The sequence below is a fragment of the Phyllostomus hastatus genome, unplaced genomic scaffold (genome assembly GCF_019186645.2).
Source record: "Phyllostomus hastatus isolate PE091 unplaced genomic scaffold, TTU_PhHast_1.1 phas_contig_948, whole genome shotgun sequence".
Lineage (NCBI taxonomy): Eukaryota > Metazoa > Chordata > Mammalia > Chiroptera > Phyllostomidae > Phyllostomus > Phyllostomus hastatus.
Window position 1 is genome coordinate 163,927 of NW_025333993.1, and position 23,426 is coordinate 187,352.

Below are 23,426 nucleotides of genomic sequence, written 5' to 3' on the forward strand. Positions count from 1 at the left end.
TGGGTAAGAGGGAACAGGCACACAGAATTTCAAACTAAGGTCGTTTGCTCATAAAACTTAAGCTTTGGAAATTGAACATTTATTAATATGATACTAATATTTTTATTAAAATCAACATATATGAAGTCAAAGATAAAAGAAGTTTAAACATCAGTGGATAAGCAATAAGAACAAAAAGAACCATCATTTTATCTACTTCGTCTTAACCTTTTCCCGTATTTAATATTTCTTCATACTGACTTTAAACCCCTTATATTAATGCTGTAAGTCTAACCAGCTGATAAAACACTGATTTCGATGCAACGGATTTTTAGAATCTCAGTTTTTGCTCATTCCAATAAAGTCACATTCCAGTTACTTACTCTGTCTCCAGGTTTAAGTAGTGGCTCATTCTTACTAGTCAGTTTATTAAGGAGAGTGTACGCTAGTTTTAAACTTCGACTCCAAAGTTTGCCTAAAATAAAACAAAAATACTGAGCAACGTGAAACTTAAACTAATAATTAACATGTTAATGTAACAATTACAATACCCCATAATGTGCCATTACTCAGTTACTGAAAATTCAGGTAGTTTCCAAGTGGTAACTATTTTGCACAATGCTGTAATGAACTTCACGGTTTTCTCTTAAAGACATCTTACAGATTTACATTTTTAACACCAAAATAATACAGGACTTTGTTACAGAAAATTTAGAATATGTGAAAGCCAGCAGAAAAAAATGTAGCATTCTTTGTTGTGCATGTATATATATAATACATATATACATATGCACACACATACATATACACATGTATGTGGGATTTTCTAGAAATGAGATCACACTCCACCCTGCTTTCTTCAATCAACATTGCACTGTGAATGCATTTTCTCAGTTACATCCCTTATAATTCATATAACCTTTACAGGTTATAATTCATATAACCTTTACAGGTTATAATTCATATAACTTTTACAGGTTATAATTCATATAACCTTTACAGGTTATATGAGGTGGGTCCTATCTTCGTCTCCACTTGTCACTCAAGACAAGACCAGCAGGGAGATGTTAGCAACTGCCCAGAGCCACGGCTGCTGGGGTGGTGCATCCAGATCCTCAGGATCCAGACCCCTTAGCCCTGTGAGATCCTGCCCAACAGGTCTCCCCTCCTGGCATGCAGTCTCTACTAGATTCAGCAGCCAGCACAGCACTAGTGAATGCTCAGCAAAGATGAGCTGCACCAAGGGAGATGAGAGAAGAGGCTAAGGAAAAGTAAACAGGATTGCAGGGGTCTGGGGAGGTAGACAGAGGCAGGGGTGATAATGGGGCAGGAAGACAGAAAAGCCTGAGTCTACCCCCAACAACTGGAGCAGCCTTAACCTTTACCCTATGAAGTATACCTGACAAGTAACACCAGCATCTTCATTCAGCCCTTCTCAAGTTCCTGGGACACAACCACATGCAGTCTGAGCAGCCATCCCTCTGAATAAATGCTCAAATTTAATAATACATGCAGGCGCAACATTGTGAAATAAGTGTACTGTGGGTCTGGAGACATTAATGAGAAAAAAATACTCAGCTCACAACATGCTGTTGCTTTTGTCTACATAAATGGTCAACTCAAGATCTTAATAATTTTAATACATACAGATCTCTAAACTGAATCCAGCCATAATAAATTAAAAAAAATGCATCTTGACCAAGTTAGTTTTATCTCAAGAAAGCAGAGGTTTAACATAAAATCAACATAATGTGTCACATTAACAAAATAAAGGTGAAATAAACAATTTAACAATGATTAAAGATTTTAAAAATCCTTCTTAAGTTGAGAGTGAAAGAAAACTTCCTTAATGCAAGTTTTAAAGGCCATCTTTAAAATTCCCATCAGAGCCCTGGCTGGTGTGTCTCTGTGGACTGAGTGCCAGCCTAAGAACCAAAAGGTTGCTGGTTTGATTCCCAGTCAGGGCGCATGTCTGGGGTGTGGGCCAGGTCCCTAGTTGCGGAGGTGCACAAGAGGCAACTGATTGATGTATCTCTCGCACATCAATGTTTCTCTCCCTCTCTTCCCTCTCTCCCCTCTCTCTAAAAATAAATAAAATCTTTTTAAAAAGTCCTATCAGAGATATCATAATTAATGGTCAGATACTGAAAGCTTCCCCTATGAAAGCACAAGCCAGTAACATCTGCCATTTTCCTCAGTCTTTGCCAGTGCAATTGGGGGCGGGGTCCCTGAAACAACTGGGAACAAATAAAACTGCCACCATCTGCAGATGACATGACTATGTGCATTGTAAATTGAAAGTGGCAAGGCTTCCGGATGTAACAATATACAAATACTGTTTGATTTCTACATACCAGTAATAAATAATAAGTTAAAAATTTAAATAACACTATTAACAATACGATTAAAATAAATATGTCCAATACCTAAAAATAAGTGTTAAAAAAGCACGCAGTCTTCCCACAGAAGATGATAAAACATTATTGGCATAGAGTGGAAAGATGTGAATGGGAAGATACATTGTATCTGCATCCTGGAAGACTCAATAACGCAAAGCTGTTACTCCTCCTCAAACTTTTCAAAGCAATGACACCCCAGAGCTCAAAAGGTGTGCCTGTGGCACTTGACAAGCCGACTCTAACACTGACAAAAACACATGGGCGTGGATGGCCAACACACTGCTGGAGAAGGAACCAAGACGGAAGACCTCCTCCTCATTTGTCAGACACTGTAAAGGTGCAGTAATTAGGAGAGCATGGTATTGGCATGAGGATGGAATAACAAATCAATGGGATAAAACAAAGAACTACAGTACAGAAAACCTCTGTATACCCTGCTCCCTTTATGACACAGTGGCAATTGGCAATGCAGAACAATGTGGCACGATGGGCATGAGAACGGGACAACTGGCTATCTTCCTTGAAAAACCGGTCCTGGAACCCATCTCCCACATGCCACACACAAAAACCAATTCCAGTGGATGGCAGATGGAACTGTGAACTGTGAATAGTGCTGTCCCCACGTAAAAGAAGAGCTTCGTGATCTTGGTCTTACATCCAAAGCAGGAGCCAAAAAAGAAAAGGTGAAGTTGGATGGAGCTTCTGTTCACTAAACTGCCATTTTGTAAATGTCCAAGTCCCACAGGAGGAGACACTTGCAGCACATGGCACTGGCCAGAGAAATAGCCAGAACACATACAAATTCCTGCAAATAACCCTACACAAAAAAATGTGCGGCCCCGGACAGCGGCTCCATTTGTTGGAAGGCCATCCTGTGCACCAAAAGGCTAAGGGTGTGACAACCCAGTCAGGGCCCAGACCTGCGTAGTGAGTTAGATCCCTGGCTGGGACAGGTACCAGAGGCAACCGATCAACGTTTCTCTCTCAAATCAATAACTATATTCTTGGGTGAGGATAAAAAAGATGTATAGAAGATTCAATAGTAATTAAAAACAGAAAAAACCAAAAATTAAAAGAACAGGAAAAGATCTCAACATACTTAATCACCAGGAAAATACAAACGAATACACCATGAAATTCCACCATATTCTCACTGGGTTAGCTAACAAATAACCCTGATAATGACAGGGATCAGGTGGAACTCACATCGTGATCAGGTAAGCATGAACAGGCAGAATTTGGCATTATCTGATGAATACGAACATAAGCTCAGTCTCAGACCTGGTGTTTCCCATCCCAAGTTCATGCCCAACGGAAGTGCACGCTATGTGCTAGGTGGCACACACTGGAACACTCCCAGCAGCAGAGGAACTGCCGACAATGGGAATGACCCCATGTCCGCTGGCAGTATATGGACATGCAGCTTCTGAAATGTTTCTTTTTCAACAGAAATTAATGAGTAACAGCTGTACACAATAATATGAGTGGGTCTTAAAAGCATAAAGTAAGAGACTGTGCTTCCAAGTAGGAGAGAGGTCTGGCGGCAGACCAGCACTCCCACCTAAAACCATTTTAAAACTGGATAAAATGCAGAAACTATCTGATGGAGGCAGCAAAGGCAACCAGAGGAGTTAAGACTCCAGAGAGAAAACCTTTGGGGAGATAAGCTGACCTTCTATTGCGGGCGCCTGCAGGAGGAGGAGTATGTCTGAGCCCCATGACCGCGGAGCTGCCACAGGGGCACAGAGGACGCAGCAGAGTCTTCAGCAGAGACTGGGAGCCTCAACAGCACAGCCAGCTTCCTCCCAGAAAATCTGCTGGACCTCGGGACTGTGTGCAGCAGGAGCCTGGAAACCCACGTGGAACACCCCTGAGAGCAATGTGGGGCCTTATGCAGCCAGATGAGACAAAAGCCATGGGTGGGGACTCACCCACAGGAAAGGGACACAGAGAATACACCAGGCACAGCCAGGTGCCTGGGGGCCAAAGGTGGACTGAGCTGGCCTGGACTGGACTGCAGTGACCAGCCACGATAGCACCTGCCTAGAGGAGGGAAGGGGGAACTTTATTGCAGAAGGTAACAGCATCGGAGCCTCTGTAATTTTTTAAACACAATGTCCAGCATTCAGTCAAGAAAGGTACTAGGCACCCCCAAAACTAAGTCCCCAGACCCAAGCCAAGAGAAAGCACAGACAAGAGGACCAGCTCGTGGCAACCAACACTGGGCCTGGTGACGCCTCCAGCCACTGTGGGCAAGGTGTGCGCTCAGGCCGTCGAGGGGAGGAGGAGGGAAACACAGGGAATGGCAAAGAGCTGCTGCAGAGAATCAGAGCAGGAATTAGAACAGGGAAATAACATTTCTAAACTATATCCTAAATTAAGAACTCAGCAGAAGTTTCACAGTAGGCTACAAAGTTCAGAAGACAGGGTTAGAGAAATTTTAAAAAGGGCTATCTCCAATCTGAAATACATACAAGAGAAAATGCAAAGTATAAGAAGAACATTAAAGGCATGTGGGACTCAGAGAGGTTCAGAGCCCCAGAAGGAGGAGAGAAAATGGAAATGCACCGATATGTCAAGAGATTATAGCTACAATTTTCCCAACCTTATGAAAGACACCATTTCATAGATTCAAGAAGCCCTATGAATGCCAAGCAGGAAATTTCAAAGAACATCACACCTAAATATATCGTGGTAAGGCAGATGCAAGCCAAAGAAAAGGAAATTTTAATTAAAAAGGCAGTCAGGGATGGGGGGGTGGGGGAGAGACATATTATCAATAGTATGGCTATTCAACCTATAAAATAAGTGAAACATGATGGCTGGATAGACGGCACCATCACTGTCCACCGCAGGCTGATTTCATGCACCAGACAAGCAAAAGACACATGGGCAAACAATTAATAAACAAGAAAATAATTTATCCATTACTTTAGCAAGATACAAAATCATTTTAAAAAATTAATTGCACTTACATATACAGACAACAAATGAGTAGAAAACATTTTTAATCATTCCAATGAGATAAATAATGAAAGAGGCTCAAAACTTCTGTATTCAAAAGTAAAGTACATCACTGAGAGAAATTAAAGGTTTTAAAGAGTGAGGAAATATTCTAATGATGAATCAGTTCTCTTCAAACTCAATTACAGATTTGATGCAATGCAATCATTATCCCAGTAGGACTTTTTCCAGAAACTACAAGCTGATTCTAAAGTCTACTTGGGATGCAAAGGGTCAGTTAGTAGGATATCTTTGTGACCTTAGGCTTGGTAAAGACTTCCTAAACAGAACAAAAAAGTACATGAAAAGGGAAAAAACAGCTAAATTAGGCTACATTAGGTCAAGACTTCTCATTCACCTAAAGCCACAATTAAAAGTGTTAAAAGGCAATACAAAGAATGGAAAAAGATATCTGCAAAACATGTATCTGAAAAGACTTGTCTCTGAAATGCACAAAGAAGAAAACATTAGCAACTGAATAGAAAAATAAGCCAAAATTTTGGATAGTTCATAAAAGAATATTCAAACAGTCAACAGGCATATGAAAGCATCACCGGTCATCAGGGAAATGCAATAACGCCATAACCTGCACCACAACACGCTTAGCGGACGGGCTCCAATGAAGCGACGTCAAGTGCTGGGGGGGACGTGGAGCACCTGGGACTGCACACACCGCTGGTGGAGAGCAGACTGCCGCCGCCCCTTGGAAAACTACCTGGCAGAACGACCTACAGCTAGATAATGCTACCCCGGCATCCACAGCTGCACGAGCCCCTCCACACACCCACAGAACCACAGGAGAACGTTCCTAACAGCACTACACACAACAGCCCCAGAGCAGGAGCAACCCAAATGCCCGTCTACCGCAGTGTGCTTAAATAAGCCCGGGCACATCCGCGGGAAATAACGTCTATGAGCGAGAATAAACCACTACACTTCATGCACATCACGGATGAGTCTCACAAACAAGGCCACACAAAAGAGTGCAGAGCCCAAACACCTTTCGTGCAATCCCAGCTACTCAAAACTCAGAGGCAGGTACAGCCAGAGGAGTCAGCAGTCAGCATAGCAGTCTGCCTTTGTGTGTGCAAGGATGAGAGTGCCGGAGGGGACACGAGAGGCTCGGGGACCTGAACATGCTTCTCGGCTGAATGTATTTACTCTGTGAAGATGCATTAAGCTACATGTTATGATCTGTGTTATATAAAAACACAATACAAAACCAAAAGGCTCCAAACACAAAAAGTATATACTGAATGGTTCCATTTATACAAAGTTCAAAATCAGGCAAAACTAAACTCCACTGTTCAGAAACGCATATACAGACGTGAACTCTTGAAACCACAGCAGTGGCCGGTCATCCTCCATCAGGGACTGGGTCCCCTCTGGTGGGAGGAAGAGGCAGCAGTCCAGGAGGGCCACCTGCAGTGAGGCGACATTCTGTTTGGTAGGCAGCTGTGTTACTGTCTCAGGAATGTGTTCTGTCGTGCTCACCAAGAACGTGTCTGTGCTGTATGTGTGACATGTGCAGTGTGGTGCAGCGAGGAGCAGCGAGGCCGGAGCCCGGCTGCCTTCTGGTGACACTTGCCGTAGGTGAGGGTGTAGGTGGCCTTCCCAGTTGTGTCCAAGGCGGTCAGGCAGGGGGCTTTGGGCTGCATGGTGCCCCAGCGTTGCAGGGCGGCCAGCAGCGAAGGCGGCCAGGAGATCCCCGCGGACAGAGGTTCTCCTTTCAGCACTACCATCTGGCTTCCCTCAGGCTTTGGCTGATTTGGATCTGGCTGCTGAACTATAAGCAAAATTGAAATTTTAAAATCAACATTTCATGGTATCATGCACACATTCTATTTTTAAGCATTTATAGTTTATAATTTTGTTCTTTAAAAATACCAATTATAAAAAGGTGACAATAATTTGTTTAGATTTCTTTATCATTATAATAGTCACAGACCAACTGACCAAAGGACAGATGGAGCTTCAATCACAGATGATAACCTGGTGACCACAACCCCACACGCCAACCCCAGGGTGGGGGCGGAGCCAGCCAGGCCTTCACGGGAACGGCCAACCCTGACAACACCTGAGGGCAGGCACCAGTCCCCGCTTCCAAAAGATGAAAGTTAACAGAGTCACCACTTCACTTCGGGCACTCAAAAGAAAAATAAAGTCTATGATATTTTCAGTGGCTATGCGACCAAAATTTGCCCAGGTGAAGAAAGACTGCCCTAAAAAGCACTCACACGATTGAACTCTGAACCTGAAAGGCGTTATGTGACTATAAAGGGGGACAATGCCTGAAAGCAGCGTCCAACCCTCAGTTAAGAAGGGGACACCCGAGCTGACCCCCGGTGGAGCGGCAAAGGTGCACAGGAGAGGCGTGAGGAGCTGCGGGTGGGCGCCCCCGGGCTCCACGCATTCACACTCTTGTACCTTCCACCGGGCTTCATTTCTGTTCCTTATTTACAAGTTTATACTCCTTTTTCTTGGCATTTTTAAAAAATCTATATTCTTTCTTCTAAATATACAAAGTCTATCAAGAAAAAGTCCAACCATTGTTAACATAACAAGAACGGGCTGCACGACATGGCGGCCAAAGAGAGCGGACTGGAATGCACACGCATGAGCAATGATGACTTCACTGTACCAGTCAGTGGGGGAGGTACATGCCACTGAGTGAGCCTGTGCACTGTGTGGCCGTCACATTCAAAATGACTGCCTAAGTAGAGCAACGAATCTGCATCAAATTCTGGTAAGCTTGAACATTCCTCCGAGGAAACTATTTGGATGATTCAGAAGTCCGCAGCTATAGGCAACTGGTGACTGGCAGCTTCATCACGACAATGTGCCTGCTCATGCATCGCATCTAGTGCAGGGTTTTTTGGCAAAACACTGAATCACCCAGGTGACTCAGACCCCCTACAGCTCAGATTTGGTGCCCTGCCAACTTCTAGCTTTTCCCAAAACTGAAGAGATTTCAGGCCATTGATGAGATGCAGGAAAATATGACAGGGCAACTGATGGCGATGGGGAGAACTGTGTGAGGTCCTAAGAGGCCTATTTGGAAGGGGACTGAGGCGTCCTTGTCCTATGGACAGTATTTCTTCTATCTTCTTCAGTAAATGTCTTTATTTTTCCTATTACATGGCTGGATACTTTATGGACAGACCTTGTTGTATCTCACACTCATACATAAGAGGCTAAAATTCTGAAAAAGGGCCAAAACTATGCTAAAGATGTAATACTTTAAAACCATGGTAAGAGGAATATTTAAGATTTAAAGTTCAAATAAAATTTAAATAGGTCCTGCACAGGCAGCTCAGTTGGCTGGAACACCGTCCTGCTACAACACATTTGCGGGTTTGATTCCCGGTCAGGGTACGCACAAGAAAAACTCCAATGAATGCATTAATAGACAGAGCAACAAATTGATGTTTTTCTCTCTCTCCCTAAAATCGGTAAATAAAAAACAAATTTTTAATAATGTAAGTAAAATGCAACCCTAGAAGTAGTCTTATAAAGTACTAGCCACTGGATCCTAGGCACAGAGAAATGTTAAGTATCTCAACTATGAAGCAATGAATTTTCCACCTGTTCAGATAAAGTCAGCAGTCACAGGTGATGCTGAATTCACCACCACACACGGGAACCACAGAGGCTGCCAGCAGAGAGAACGTCACTTCACTGTGTTACAGCACAGCAGTAGCCCACAGAGGGTGTACATCTGCCTGAGTCTTTAAACGTGACGGCCACCCAGTCCCCACACGCAAACCCACGTCTGAGGATGCCCACCTTCCAACAGCTCCTCAATGTCGTCCACGAAGAACTCCTTCAGCGGAGGGCGCTTTGGCCTCTTCAGGGTGTTCAGAAGTTGCTGGATTTTGGAGGACACTCTGCTGTTCACAGGGACACCTGTCACGGGAAGAGGAGCGCTAAGGCTAGAACACGCCACATCCTATGGAGAACAGGACGCGGAAACGAGGTCCAGTGACCGGCCACATGAATAAAAAGTGCTGGCCCCATCAGGCAGGCATTCTGGAATTAAGTCATTAAAAAATCTTACTGAATGCCTTTTAGGAAGTAGAATTTGTTCTAAGCTAGTGGTTTTCAAAGTGGTCCAGGGACCCCTGGGAGTGCCTGAGACTCTTTCAGGAGGTTCATGAGGTCAAACTACAGCTGGCCCTTGAACAACACAGGTTCGCACTGCACAAGTCCACTGTACACAGACTTCGAAATCAACACCTGCACTGTTTTCCAGTCTGAGGCTGGGAGTCCGTGGACGTGGCGGGCCCAACATATGCACCACCCTGTGCCATTTTACACGGGGAACTTGAGTACTGCACGCTCTGGTACCTGCGGGAAGGCCCTGCAACCGACCCCCTGCAGGCACCAAGGGACAACGACGTTCTCAGGGAGTCAGTTACACACTGACTTTCGACTGTCAGCACCCGCGCCATTCACGGGCCAGCTGCCTTCCCCAGTCATGTTGAGACACCATTTCCCTTAGCACTTTCCTCCTGTCACAAGAGCACAGGGGGGTCTCCCAGAGGCCACACGTCATGTCAGAGCAGAACAGACTGAACGGGGACGAGACACAGAACCAGATGACGCTATTATGCTACCGTGAGACCAGTGGCAACAATAGAAAACAAGCCCATTTCCCCTCTAAGTTTTCATTTCACTGTGCAAATTTTTCAAATATGAGTTATTTATGTTAAGCTATAATCAGTTTATTGTTTTTAAATATTTTTTTAAATTTTTAGTTTTAATTTCTAATTATAAAATATCGAGAGCTACAATCCAAATAAACTAAAAGCTCTTTGGTGTTCTCAGTTCCGGGGGCAAAAACGTAAGGAAGAGCCTGCCCTTAAACAGCCCACCATCCGCTGGATAACAACACGTGCCCCTGCAAACAGACACGGACACCTGACACGGCGGTGGGCGCTCCAAGGAGAACCCACGTGGAAAGATGGCTGAGAGCAGGAGTAAGCAGGGCCCGGCCTCGGCACGCCCCGACCTCCCACCCCTGACCACAAGTAGGGCCGCTGACACCGCAGTGCCTGTCTGCAGCGCGTCCCCGCCTCCAACACCGGGGCCAACTAGCACCAAGAAATGCATGTACCCATCACGTCTCTTCAGTCTCCTCTAGTCTGGAATATTTCTTTGTCCTTTATAACACTGACATTTTGAAAGAGTGCAGTCCTTTCTTTTTCTTAAGTAGAACATACCTCAATTTGAGTTTTATGAGGTTTTTCGTGATTCGATTCAAGTGCTGCATTCCTGGCTGAAGTGCTACGTGATAGCACATCCAGATTCCTGGGATGGACACCCACCCACCCTCGCGGAGAGGCTGACTTCATCACCCAAGGTACTGCCCGGCCTCTCCGCTACATCGTTACTGTTGTTTCTTGTGCAGCTAACACGCGACTGTGAGGAGACACTTCAGCAACACACGAATATGCTGACCGTCACTGAACCTTCTCCCTGCATTTGACGGTCACGCATCCCTCCTGCCAGCAGTGGTTTTTACGGCACTGGTTGCAGTTCTTCCCCAACTCAGTTCACACTGAGCAGTCCACACCTGGCATCCTGTCTGTCACCTGTCTATCACCTGTCTGTCTGTCATCTACCATCTGTCTGTCTGTCTCTCTACAATACTATCAGAGGACTAATGGATGGCTATTTTCTCAGTTGTTACAGATCATCACGGTTGTATCTGATGCACAAACTGTCCCTGAGTTAGCCAGCAGGACCCTTGACAAGTTGACTTGTGACATGCCCCACCGTGTTTTAAGCACTTCCTTACATTCCATTATGAGATATTTCAGTCACTTGTACTCCCCTGCCCTGAAATCACACATCTTCCCAAGCAGCCCAGGCTGTCCTCAGTGGGAAGGGAGTAAAGACCAAGATCTAGTCACCAGGTGTGCTCAGTGTCCATGCTCCTTTCAACAGACAGGGCTAAAAGGTACACTGTGTACACACATTCATGTATTCACAGACACACATGCACACCTACAAGGACAATGCACATGTGTGCACAGATGAGTGTAAACTGACAGATTCGCATCTTAGAAATCGTGAGTCCACACCAACACCTTCAATCCCAGTCTCCCCCACAGAGTTCTCTCTTGCCTTTTATAGCTTATCCGCTGGATGTCCCTCTTCCACAGTGAGAACCTTGCCCCCAACAGCATCAACGCCTTTGCTCAACACTATCAAGTGTGTAGGATAATTTCAAATTGCTTCATGCACAGCGCTACAAAAACAACCTACTAACAAGAGTTCAAAGTTTATCTGCTGTGCTTCCAACCCAACTGTGTCCAAAGTGGAGGGTGTGCCATCCAATACTGTGTTAAGAACTTACCTGTATTTGCTCTCTCCCCATCACCCCCTTGAGTGTGGCTATGGTATTTCTTGGAAATACAATCGTGTTTGTTTATTATTTCTGCTTGATTTCAGTTTTAAGATTCTCCCCACTCTTCCCATATTTTATGTTTTGATTATGTAGAACATTAACAAACCTCTAAATCTCAAAATCACAGTCACACATCACAGAACAACGAGGATCCATTCTGAGAAACGCATGATCAGGCGGTTTTGCTGTGCGGCGGTGTAACAGTGCACCACATGCACCTGTATGGCACAGCCTGCCGCACACCTGAGCTGTGTTTAACAAACTATGAGAGAAAAACGGTACATGACGAGCTTGACAGGTCAAAAAGATCATGAAACAAAAGTCATGATAAAAATGTTCAGGAAATGAGGAAAAAAGAGAACTTCCTCAACCTGATTATAAGCATCTATAAAAAACCCACAGCTAACATCACAATTAAAAATGAAAAAGTGAACACTCTCCCCCAACAATTAACAATAAGACAAGTTATGTCCCCTCTCAACATTTCTAACGAAAACTGCAAGTCCCATCCACTGCAGTGAAGCCGGAAATACTGACGTCCCTGCAGACAAACAATTCGGAAAGAGAAGTAAAACTCTGTTCACAGATAATACAACCGTGCATGTATGCAGAAAATCTTAAGGAGTCTATCAAAAAAACTACTAGAACTAATATAAGGTCCATATCAAAGAAATCAACCATATTTCTATAGACTAGCAACAAACGATTGGAAAAAAAATTTAAGTATCATTTACATTAGTATAAAAAAATGTAACATATGTTGGGATAATTTTAACAAAATATGTGCAATACCTGTGCACTGAAAACTATAAAACAGTGCTAAAATTTTTTATAAAAATTAAATAAAAAATATACCGTATTCATCAACTGAAATATACAATAGTTAAGATGCCAATTATTTCCAAATTGATCTGGAGAGTCAGTGAAATACCAATCAACATCTGACAGGAATTTTGGTAAAAATTAACAAGCTAATTTTAAAATGTTACAACACAGAAGAACTGAAATAGTCAAAGCAAAATTTAAATCGAAAGCAGAGTTGAGGACAAGCTACGCAATTTCAAGATAAAACCACAATCATCATGACAGAGCGCTACCGGCATAAGGATGAACAAATACGGCAACTGAACCGCACGCAGCGCCCGGGAACAGACTCCTCCCACACATGACCCACTGACTGTCATTCAAGATGCCAAAGAAGATTGGTGGGGACAGAATGGTCTTTAAAATAGATGATGCTGTAACAACTGGATATTCATATGTAAGAAAATGAAGTGTGATGCACTTCTTGCACTATGTTAAAATTAACTCAGATGAATCATACACCTAAATGTAAAACCTAAAACTATAAAATTTTAGTAGAAAATATAGGAAACCTTTATGACCTTGAGTTAGGAAAATATATCTTAGGACACAAAAGTAGGATCCATAAAAGAAAAATTTGGTAAACTGGACATCATCAAAAATTTAACTTGTGTACTTGAACAATGATTAAAATAAAATTAGAAAAAAAATTTAACTTCTACTCTTTGAAAGGCATTAAGAGAATGAAAACACAAGTCACGGACTGGGAAAAAATATAAATTATAAGCCCGATTTTTTTAAAAAAACTTGTATCCAGAATGCATAAAGAACTCTTCAATCTTAGTAAGACAACAATCAGCACATTAAAAAATTAGCAGAAGGTTCGAACAGACTCCTCTGAAAAGACATGCAGATGGCAAATAAGCACATTAGAAGATGCTCAACACCATCCATCACTAGGGAGATGCAAATTCAAACTATGAGACACCTTGACACACCTATTAGGACAGTTCACATTTAAAAACCAACGATACCAACGGCTGGTAAGGCTGCGGAGGAACCGAACTCACACCACTAACGGTGGGAATGGGAAATTAGATACAGGCACCAGGAGAATGAGCTGGCGATTTCCTAAGGAAATCGCAGACCTACCATTCCACTCCTGGTACTGATTGACCCAAAAGGAATGAAAGTACATGACCACACAAAAACATGAATAAGCAGCTCTATTTGGAATAGCCAAAAACTAGAAAAAAAAACAAAACATACATCGACAGGGAAGCAGATAAACAAACTGGTGCAGCCACACAATGAAATCTACTCCCCAATAAAAGGAATAAACTAATGATACATGCGAGAACATGAACCTCAAAATAAGTATGTAGAGTGGCAGAACCCAGACAATAAAAAGTAAGTACAGTACGATTATTTTTATATAAAATTCTAGAAAATGCAAACTAACTACAGTGTCAGAAGTAAATCAGTGGTTTCCTGAGGAGGAGTCAAAAAAGGCAACAGGAGGTCTGATAAAGGGGCACAAAAAATTTTATGAAGAACAGATGTGTTCACTGTCGTGACTGCATGGATGGTTTCATGGGTTGACACACATCTGAAAATATAAAATTGCGTACTTTGAATATTGAGGTTGATTACATGTCAATCATTGCTCAACTAAGTTCTTCAATTTGTTCAAATATAAAGAGTAATAAGTCAGACACAAATCTACCTCATGAATAGAAAGGCTGCTTCATGTGAAGTCAGTATTTTCCTTTTGCATTTGGACAAAGAACTAAAAGACTTCGACAAATCTGACCCACTGCTTAGAAGGATCAAAACACATGTTAAAAGCGTAGACAGGAGATCCTCTGGAGTTTTCTGCCATTCAAACCTGGCACGTGGGAAAGAAAACGTCACGAGACTTTGACAGAACTTAGAGAGCTGTTTCAAGAGGAAACGGTACTAAGCAGGACACTGAAGTCGCACTCGCAGCACGGGGCTCGCACATCAGGAACCGTGCCAGCTGCTGCGCCCCTTCCACAACAGGCTGCCGAGGACGGCGTGCAGGCACAAGGCTGCTGTGCGTCAGGCGGGACCTGCTGTGCGGGCCACACTACGACCAAATAAAAACCTTACACGCTCCTCATTTTCCTACACTATTGCAGATCCAAATTCCTTTTGCATCCAATTCAAACTTGGAGGCTTTCTCCACCCTATTCCCCTTGGTCCACTGGACCAATTCCACAGGTATTTCTGATCTTTTCTGCACAGGGTGCTTTCTGTGATAACATGCACTAAAGGGTCGTAACTGCTGATTGGCTCAGGTTTGCTATAACGGGCACACTAAGGGATGCTCAGTACCTGTGAAGCACCTGTGCTCGGCCGTGGCAAAAGGAGAAAGGAAGACATGCTCACCACCCGCTGTGTCCAGGAGGCGCCCACCGCACCCCCGAGGGACGCCTCTCACAGAGGCTGGCTGTGGACCCTCACAGTGCGAATGCTCCACAACAAGGCCAGTGGTGACATCAGGAGGGGCAGAGTGCAGATCTGCTTTTGAAAAACAAACCCAAAACAAAAGTGTTGTTAATTCAAAAGATCATTACGTTGCTGTTTAAAACCCATTTGAGTCAAGTTGCTCTAGCTGCGCTTTCTAAGCAAGGAGCATGGCATTCCGATAACGTTGTTTTTCCGATCAACCGAGGCCCCCAAGGACCCAGTGAACCCTCAGCTCCCAAACACGGCATGCAGACCTGTGTGCAGGAAGGCTGTCCAGTGCCCACAGGGACCCAGACCAGCCCCACTGACCACAGCACACACACAGGCACAAGCAGACTCGCCTCCCAATGAGATTTTACTCAGAAATCTCCCTCAATGAAGCCGAAACACATTTTAAATCAATTATTATTGGACCACTTTTCATTATATTATGAGAAAAAAAACAAAAAACAAAAAACAGACTACCCCGTATTCTCCTAAAGAGTATGTTGGATATCCCGAAGACCCAGACCTATACAGTCTTCACAGAATAAACCTACAAAGATGAAAACTACCCTTGTGGCCAGTTCAACACAACTCACTGTTAAGAGACTACAACCAAGTTCCTAGAACAGAATGTATTCCTTTAAAGACAAACTAGTTAGAGACAGAAAATGTTTAGAGACTCCCCCCGCTTCCACTGTCTGAAATGTCCATCTTTGTGTTGATTTTCATCATATGGCACACTGATCTGCTGGGAACGTGGCTGACTGTGAACTGCTCTCACATTATCGTTACGGTGGGTCTTCCACTAGGACAAGCACCGTTGTCTGTACAAGTACCAGAAACTGGGCCCTGCCCTGACACTAGGGCAGATACTGATCCACTTGTGAGATGGACATTAGCCTATGTCAGTGGCAACTATAATCCGTTTTATTGTCTAACGAATGCTCCTGCCCTCGCAGACGGCACACTCGTATCTTGCACTCCGAACTTTTGGCTATCATTTATTTCACAACCTAGGCAGAAACTTAAAATACACAGAAAGATGAAATTACATGGAAGCAAAACACAAACTCACTATCTACACAGCAGAAAATACCATTTGGAAAAATCTAACTTTAATTACAGAGTTTTCATAACCCTGGAAAAGCTGGACATTGATGAAATTAGCATTTTAAAGTAGGCCCATCATAACGTTCTTTCAGTTTAAAAAGAAATAGCCCATCTTTCCAAATTCAGCAAAAAGAATAAATGATTTTAACAGTATTCATGAAAAAGGTATAAATGTAATCATAACTAAAAGTAGTTTTTAAAATAGTTGAATAAAATAAGCAAACCACCTTCAAAATAAAAATTAATTACTATAACTAAAAGTACCACTTTTAAATGTACATATTTATATTTGTGTGCAAATGTTTATGTATTTGATTTCCTTAATCTAAAGTTGAAAATGATAAATTTTTAAGATGACCTTTACCTAATAATATGTTCTACCTCTAAATTTTTACCTAAATATTCTTGTTCTTTGGTATTTCTTTTCTTAACCCAAACAGAGGAACTCTCTACTGTTAAAAACTAAGACAAAGGATGGTTTTTATAATGAAGAGAGAGAAATTGAGTATTCTCACGTTCAGAAATTCAAGCCACTGTGTTCAGCAAACACTGAGTACACAAAGGCTACCATCCACGGTAGCCCACGGTAGGGCACCACACGGAGCCCAGGTTAAGTTTTTAGACGTTACTGGAATTAATTACAGTGCGTGTGTGAGGCCAGGCGAGTGGGGTGGGAGACAGACAGGCTCAGCTACGCCCGTGGAGACCAAGAGTCCTCACCGAAAGGTCATGCACCCGACTCGTGAATCCTCACTGTCAGGGCCTTTCGGAGAATGAAAACACCTTCCCTTCCCCAAACACACTTACAGTTAAGTGCTTTGTTAAAAGACCCACAACCACTGGAAGCCGAAGGCTACCTGGTTAAACATTCTGACCTGTGGGCAGTTTTTCAATAAATCAGTGGAGAAACTGTTTTTCGAGCTATCCACTGTCAGCCTGCTTGAGGAAAGGGGGACATTAACCACTGCCCATTCACAGGACATGCAGAAAAGCTACCAAAGTGATCTGGGTGGGCTCTTTTCCAAAGGGGCCTTTTGTTGTGAAACATGCTATCCTCGGGAGCCCCGACGGTGAGCTGCCCCCACCACCCATGGTCTCTGGGCGCTGAAGCAGAGCACAGCATCGGGAGTTCTCACCTACGACTCACGTCGCAGTAGAAGACACGTGCTCAACAGAAACGGGCTTCATGCACTGAGGCAATAAACTTAAAACGAAGAACCTCAGTGCTGTGCCCACAGAGGATGGTGAGACTAAAGCCGTTGGCCACTTAAAACACCCATAGTCCCAGCCCGGCCAAATGACAAAGATTTTACATGACGCAGCTCAGCACCCAAGCCCAGAGGCTGCCTGCTGTGACCCCACGGAAAACGCCAGCCACGCACGGCTTCAGTGCGAGCAGAACAGCAACTAACAGCAAAGAGAACGAACAGGAAGCAAGAACACCGTCAGGCTGGCTTCGATGCTAAGCCAGGCGTGCAATCTCAGGTCAGTGACAATCGACCTTTCTGTCCTCCCTCCACATCTAGAAAACAGAGGGGTCACAATCACACTCTAAGGTGTTCATGCAAGAATCCATGTGGGTGCTGTGTGCTAGCTACACACAGCTAACGATGCTACCGTTTGTTTTTACAATGTGATTTCAAGTAATGAAAAGGTTTGTACTTTTCCCCTAACAGTAATGTAATTTAAAGATCGGATGATTTGGAAGAGGTCTGTGCTTCTCTGCACTTAGCTCTGACTGTCATCCCCACCCAGGCTGAGGAGCTCTTTAACCTGGACCTCCCGAGCAAAGTGATGGACCCACAGCTGTGCACACGAGCGAAGGCGGAGACAATGTCGTGGCCGCGGGCCAAGGGTGACCAGCAGGGGCAACTACGGGCACATCTAACTGAACCCCACTCGGCACCTGCCACCTGTGCCAGCCCGCCCTCCAGAGCAGGGGCAGCACACGTCGAGAGACACCACGCACTTCTCTCTGCCCACGGGGAAGGCCCACATGCCAGAGCGCCCGGAATCGTCAAACCACAGAAGTAGCAAGGACTACTTTTGTCCCCAAAAAGCCATTTTCCAGATGAAGAAGAGAAGACAGGCTCCGACGGGCGCAGAGGCACCCCTGTCCTACAAAGGCCACGGAAACCGTTACTGACCTATGTGGGCGCGGGCCGCGGGGCCTGCGAGCGCGGCGGCAGGTCTCCCTCCCGGGTGAGATGAGGTGGAAGATGCGGAGGATGAGGTGGACGAGCCCTGAATGACCCGGTCGAGCCAGGGCTCGACGCTGGAATGGCTCTGGAGCGGAGTGGAGGCGAGTCGCCCGGGTCGCCGTAAAGAGCCCTCATCTTCTGAGGCAGACGACGTGTCTGTGGTTAAAATAACGACGACAGGCGTGATGTAGGGATGGGTCACTGAGGAAGGCCATTCCCACACTGGCACCCGGGCCTCCCAGCCTGCACCGCGCTGCCCTGTATGCCTGCACAGCCGCACCCGCACGTGGCTGAGGAGTCACGGCAAAGGTCACACTCAATCTAGAAGGGCCTGCATCAACCAACTGGAAGATCCAAAGGACCCTAGCCGGGAAAACTGGCTCTATGACCCCAGCTTCCCCCAGAGGCCTTAGTCCTGGGACACTACACACTGGGAGCGAAGACAGGCTCCCAACGTGGCTGCGGAACATTGCTTGGCGGGGCCCCAAATATCAAAGGAGACTCCAACTGGGGAACGCTCTGTGAACGTCCAGTGTTGCTACAGAACATTCACTCCGACCCCTACACCACCTTCATGTGGCTGAGAACCCTGCAGGGAAGGAGCAGCTCGCCCCCCGAGAAAGCACATGGGCTGCAGGGGCTGTAGCCTATGTGCCTCCCTCACCCCATTCACCTGCCTCTCCCTCGGGGATGTAGGAATGGACTCTGGAAAGAATTCCTTCCCCAAGAAAACTGCTTCTGTCAGTAAAATTAACTGTGATTAAGGTTCTATCAAGTCTGTATGACTGTGCATTTTATTACAGGTTTCACAATTATTTTAGAGTACTTAAAAATTGGGTAGAAAGAGTAATTTGAAGGCCATTTCTTGGATTTTTTTCAATAGTATGAACTTTCTTCTTTTTTAGCAAGAAAGCATGACCAGGACACTAAATTATTTTGTGAATCTGGTGTCGGGCTTGCAGTCGCCAGTCTCATGACTTACATAACAAGATAGGCAACAGATGTGCATGGACACAAAGTCATTAAACCAACACGTGGGATAATTTAATAGGAAGCTTACAAAACATCACTGACAAAGAGAAACTCCATTTAAAGGTTTCATTTCTAATTACAATAACAACAAACAACAAAGTAAAAATTTAAAATCCTCTAGATAGCCTTCTCCTCTCCCATTTAAGGCCTGGTAACAACACAGTAAATAAGCGAATAATTTAACAAATTTTAATCCAGGGAACACTTGCATACCACTAAATTTTCATTTTAGGTTCTTTTCTTCTTTAAAACACATAGATAGCATCTTGGTAATGAAAAAACAAAAACCTAAAATTTACACAATAAGTCTGTAAAAAGCAATTATCTGTTTGGGTAAGAAGCATACTGTGTGCACCACAAATTTTCAGGTAAGCACTACTGCACATACACAAACATTTTCAATCTCCATTTTCCAACTCTTTACTACAAGTCAGAAGGATATTCCAACCCAGCGGGAAAGAAAGTTACGACACCAAGCGTCTGAAACACCTCTGGGACATTCCTGACCCAGTTTCACCAGTACCTGGGGGGGTGCAGGTTTCCAGAGATGAATGCACGAGAACAGACCGCCTTTTCGAGGGCAGAGGCACCTTCCTCTCTTTGTATTTGGCCAACGCTGCTTGCACGGCTTCAGTGTGAACATCTACATAGGAACATCAATAAAAAGTCTTTAAAATATTGTTTATGAAGTACCAAAATTAAGGTTCATGGCTTTCATTGAGTGTAAAAGCAACACAAGCACACCCTGTGCCTACTTGCGTATCCCACATTTTGGCCCTAAGATTTCTTTAAATATTCCTTTGTTTGTAGATTTGACTTTGGAACCATGAATATTTTCACAGTCATAAATGAAAACTAAATTTTTAAAAATCCCCAAATTGAAGATAAGATAAAACAAATAAATGTGTCTCCAACAGTCATCATAAACCACTCCAAATGACTTGAACCTGCTCCTCTAGCAAAACCTACTAAGGACAAAAAAATTGCACAAGACCACTTCTGTACAATTAAAGTTTTTCTCCAACAAGATGTTTTTAAAACATTTAAAAACCTTACAAGGAAATGGCAGATAAACTGCTAATCAACAAAAATAAAAAATTCACACTTACATGTACTGAAATAAAATTTACAAACATCAAAGGCAACAAGACAATTCTAAAAGCTTCCAGAGAGCGAGTAAACCATCTTGAAGGATCAAGAAATAGAGGAACATGACCCAACAGTAACCACCCAGCTGCAAGAAGGAAACATAGTAACAAAGAAAAAGTTTTGAACCTACAATTTATATCCAGCCAAATTATCATTTAAACACCAGGATCTAATAAAAATATACCCAGACATAGAAGTGAAATACTCTTGGAAGAAGCTGCTTAAAGGAGAGACAAACCCAGGAGCCCCTTCAACAGATAGAGCAGTGACTCTAAGTACACATGTCAATCTTCCGTCCCACCTTAGCTGTCATCCTGCTCTCTATGCAGGAGTCTGTCTCTATTTTGTGTGTTAGTTCAGTTTGTTCATGAGATTCCACATATGACTGAAATCATATAGTATTTGTGCTTCTCTGACTGGCTTATTTGACTTAGCATAATTGTTTTCCAGGTCCATCCATACTGTCACAAAGGGTAAAATTTTCTTCTTTTTTTCCAACCAAGTAGTATTCCATTCTGTAAATGTCCCATAGTTGTTTTATCCACTCATCTATTGGTGGACACTAGAGCTGCTTCCATAACTTAGCAATTGTAAATAATGCTGCAATGAACATAGGGGTGCTTATGTTCTCTTGAATTAGTGGTTCGGGTTCCTTCAAATATACTCCCAGGAGCGGGATCACTGGGGCACAAGGCTGACCTAATTTTTAATTGTTTGAGGTATCTCCATACTGCTTTCCACAGCGGCTGCACCAATCTGCATTCCCACCAACAGTGCAAAGGGGTTCTCTTTTTTCCACATTCTCACTAGCACTTGTTATATATTGATTTATTATTATAGCCATTCTAACAGATGTGACATGATGTCTCATTGTGGTTTTAATTCACATTTCTTTGATGATTAGTGATACTAAGCATCTTTTCAAATGACTGTTGGCCATCTGTATGTCCTCTTTAAAGAAGTGTGTATTCAGGTCCTTTGTCTATCTTCTTAATTGGGTTGTTTGGTTTTTTGGTGTTGAGTTTTGTAAAAAACTTCTGTAAGTTTTTGTATAAAGAAGATTTTGTATAAAACTTTTTTATAAATTTTGGATATTAACCCCTTATTAGATATACTGGTGAGTATGTTGTCCCAATCTGTAGGCTTTTTATTTTGTTTTTGATTTTGGGCAAAGGCTTTGCTGTGCAAAACCTTTTTAGTTTGATGTAGTCCCATTTGTTCCTTCCCCGCCCCCCTTGCCTAGGGAAATATATCCAATAAAATATTGCTACCAGAAATGTCTAAGATTTTGCTGCCTATGTTTTCCTCTACTATTTTTAGGGTTTCGGGTCAAACATTTAAGGCTTTAATATATTTTGAATTTATTCGTGTGTGGTGTAAAAAGGTAGTCTAGTTTCATTGTTATACACATCTGTCCAATTTCCCCAGCACCATTAACTGAATGAGCTATCTTTAGCCCACTGTAGGTGCTTGCTCCCTCTGTCTAATATTAATTGACTATAAAGGTGTAGCTTTATTTCTGGGCTCTCCATTCTGTTCCACTGATGTATATGTCTATTCTTATGCCACTACCAGACTGTTTTGATTACAGTGGACTTGTAGTATAGTTTGGTATTAGGTAGCATGATTCATTCCTTCAACCTCCAAGGTTCTTCTTTTCTCAGGACCACTGTTGCTATGTGGGGCCTTTTGTGGGTCCACATACATTTTTGAAATATCTGTTCTACTTTGTGAAATATATCATTGGAATCTTGATAGGAATTGCACTGACTCTATAGATTGCTTTGGCTGGTATGGAAATTTTAACGATGTTAATTCTTCCTATCCATGAACATGGTATGTGCTTCCACTTTTTTGGATCTTCTTCACTTTCTTTCCTCAGTGCCTTACAATTTTCCAAGTACAGGTCTTTTACATTCTTGGTTAGAGCTATTCCTAGGTATTTTATTCTTTTTGAAGCAATTATAAATGGGAGTGGTGTCTTAATTTCCCTTTCTGTTAGTTCATTATTGGCATGTAAAAATGTAACTGATTTCTAGATATTAATTTTGTGTCCTGCTACTTTGCTGAATTCATTTATCAGTTCTAGTATTTTCTTAGTGGGATCTTTGGGGTTCTCTATGTACAGTATCATGTTATCTGCAAAAAGAGAGTTTTACTTCTTCCTTTCCAATTTGGATGCCTTTTATTTCTTCTTGTCTAATTGCTGTGGCTAGGACTTCCAGTACTATGTTAAATATGAGAGGTGGAAGCGGACATCCATGTTTTGATCCTGTTCTTAAGGGGGACGCTTATAGTTTTTACCCATTGAGTAGGATGCTGGCAGTAGGTTTGTCATATATGGCCTTTATTATGTTTAGGTGTGTTCCCTCTATTCCTACTTTTCTGAGTTTTTCTCATAAATGAATATTAGATTTATTAAAATAAATCTAAAATAAAATAAAAACATTTATTAAATGTTTTTCCTATATCTACTGATATGAGCATGTGATTTTTATTCTTCATTTTGTTTATGTGGTGAATCACATTTATTGATTTGCAAATATTGTACCAACCTTGCATTCCAGGAATAAATCCCACTTGATCATGGTGTATAATCTTTTGATGCATTGCTGTATTCAGTTTGCTAATATTTTGTTGAGAATTTGAGTGTCTATGTTCATCAGGGATATTGGCCTATAATTTTCTTCTCTTTTTTTTTTGAAGTGTGTTTACTGGGTTTTGGAATTAGGATAATGCTGGCTTCATAAAATGAACTTGGAAGTCCTTCCTACCCTTGAACTTTTTGAAATACTTTGAAGTGTTAATTCTTGGAGCAATGTTTGGTAAAATTCACCTATGAATCCATCCGGTGCAGAG

At 42.9% G+C, this 23,426-nt stretch overlaps 1 protein-coding gene across 6 annotated transcripts in view; it reads right to left on the reverse strand.

Annotated features, from left to right (window-relative positions):
• DIP2A (disco interacting protein 2 homolog A) overlaps positions 1–23,426 on the reverse strand; it is a 104,217-nt gene that overhangs the window by 42,117 nt on the left and 38,674 nt on the right. For 5 of the 6 annotated variants that reach the window (XR_006787404.1, XM_045852466.1, XM_045852465.1 and 2 more), the window contains 6 exons: positions 19,942–20,061; positions 18,333–18,542; positions 15,010–15,141; positions 9,168–9,287; positions 6,970–7,167; positions 363–454 (listed from right to left, as the gene is read on the reverse strand). Coding sequence is in view for 5 of the 6 variants with exons in the window: in XM_045852466.1 (XP_045708422.1) it covers positions 363–454; positions 6,970–7,167; positions 9,168–9,287; positions 15,010–15,141; positions 18,333–18,542; positions 19,942–20,061 (872 nt within the window). In the remaining variant the exon portion in view is untranslated. The remainder of the gene's footprint in view (positions 1–362; positions 455–6,969; positions 7,168–9,167; positions 9,288–15,009; positions 15,142–18,332; positions 18,543–19,941; positions 20,062–23,426) is intronic. The other variant, XM_045852467.1, reaches the window with a different exon arrangement.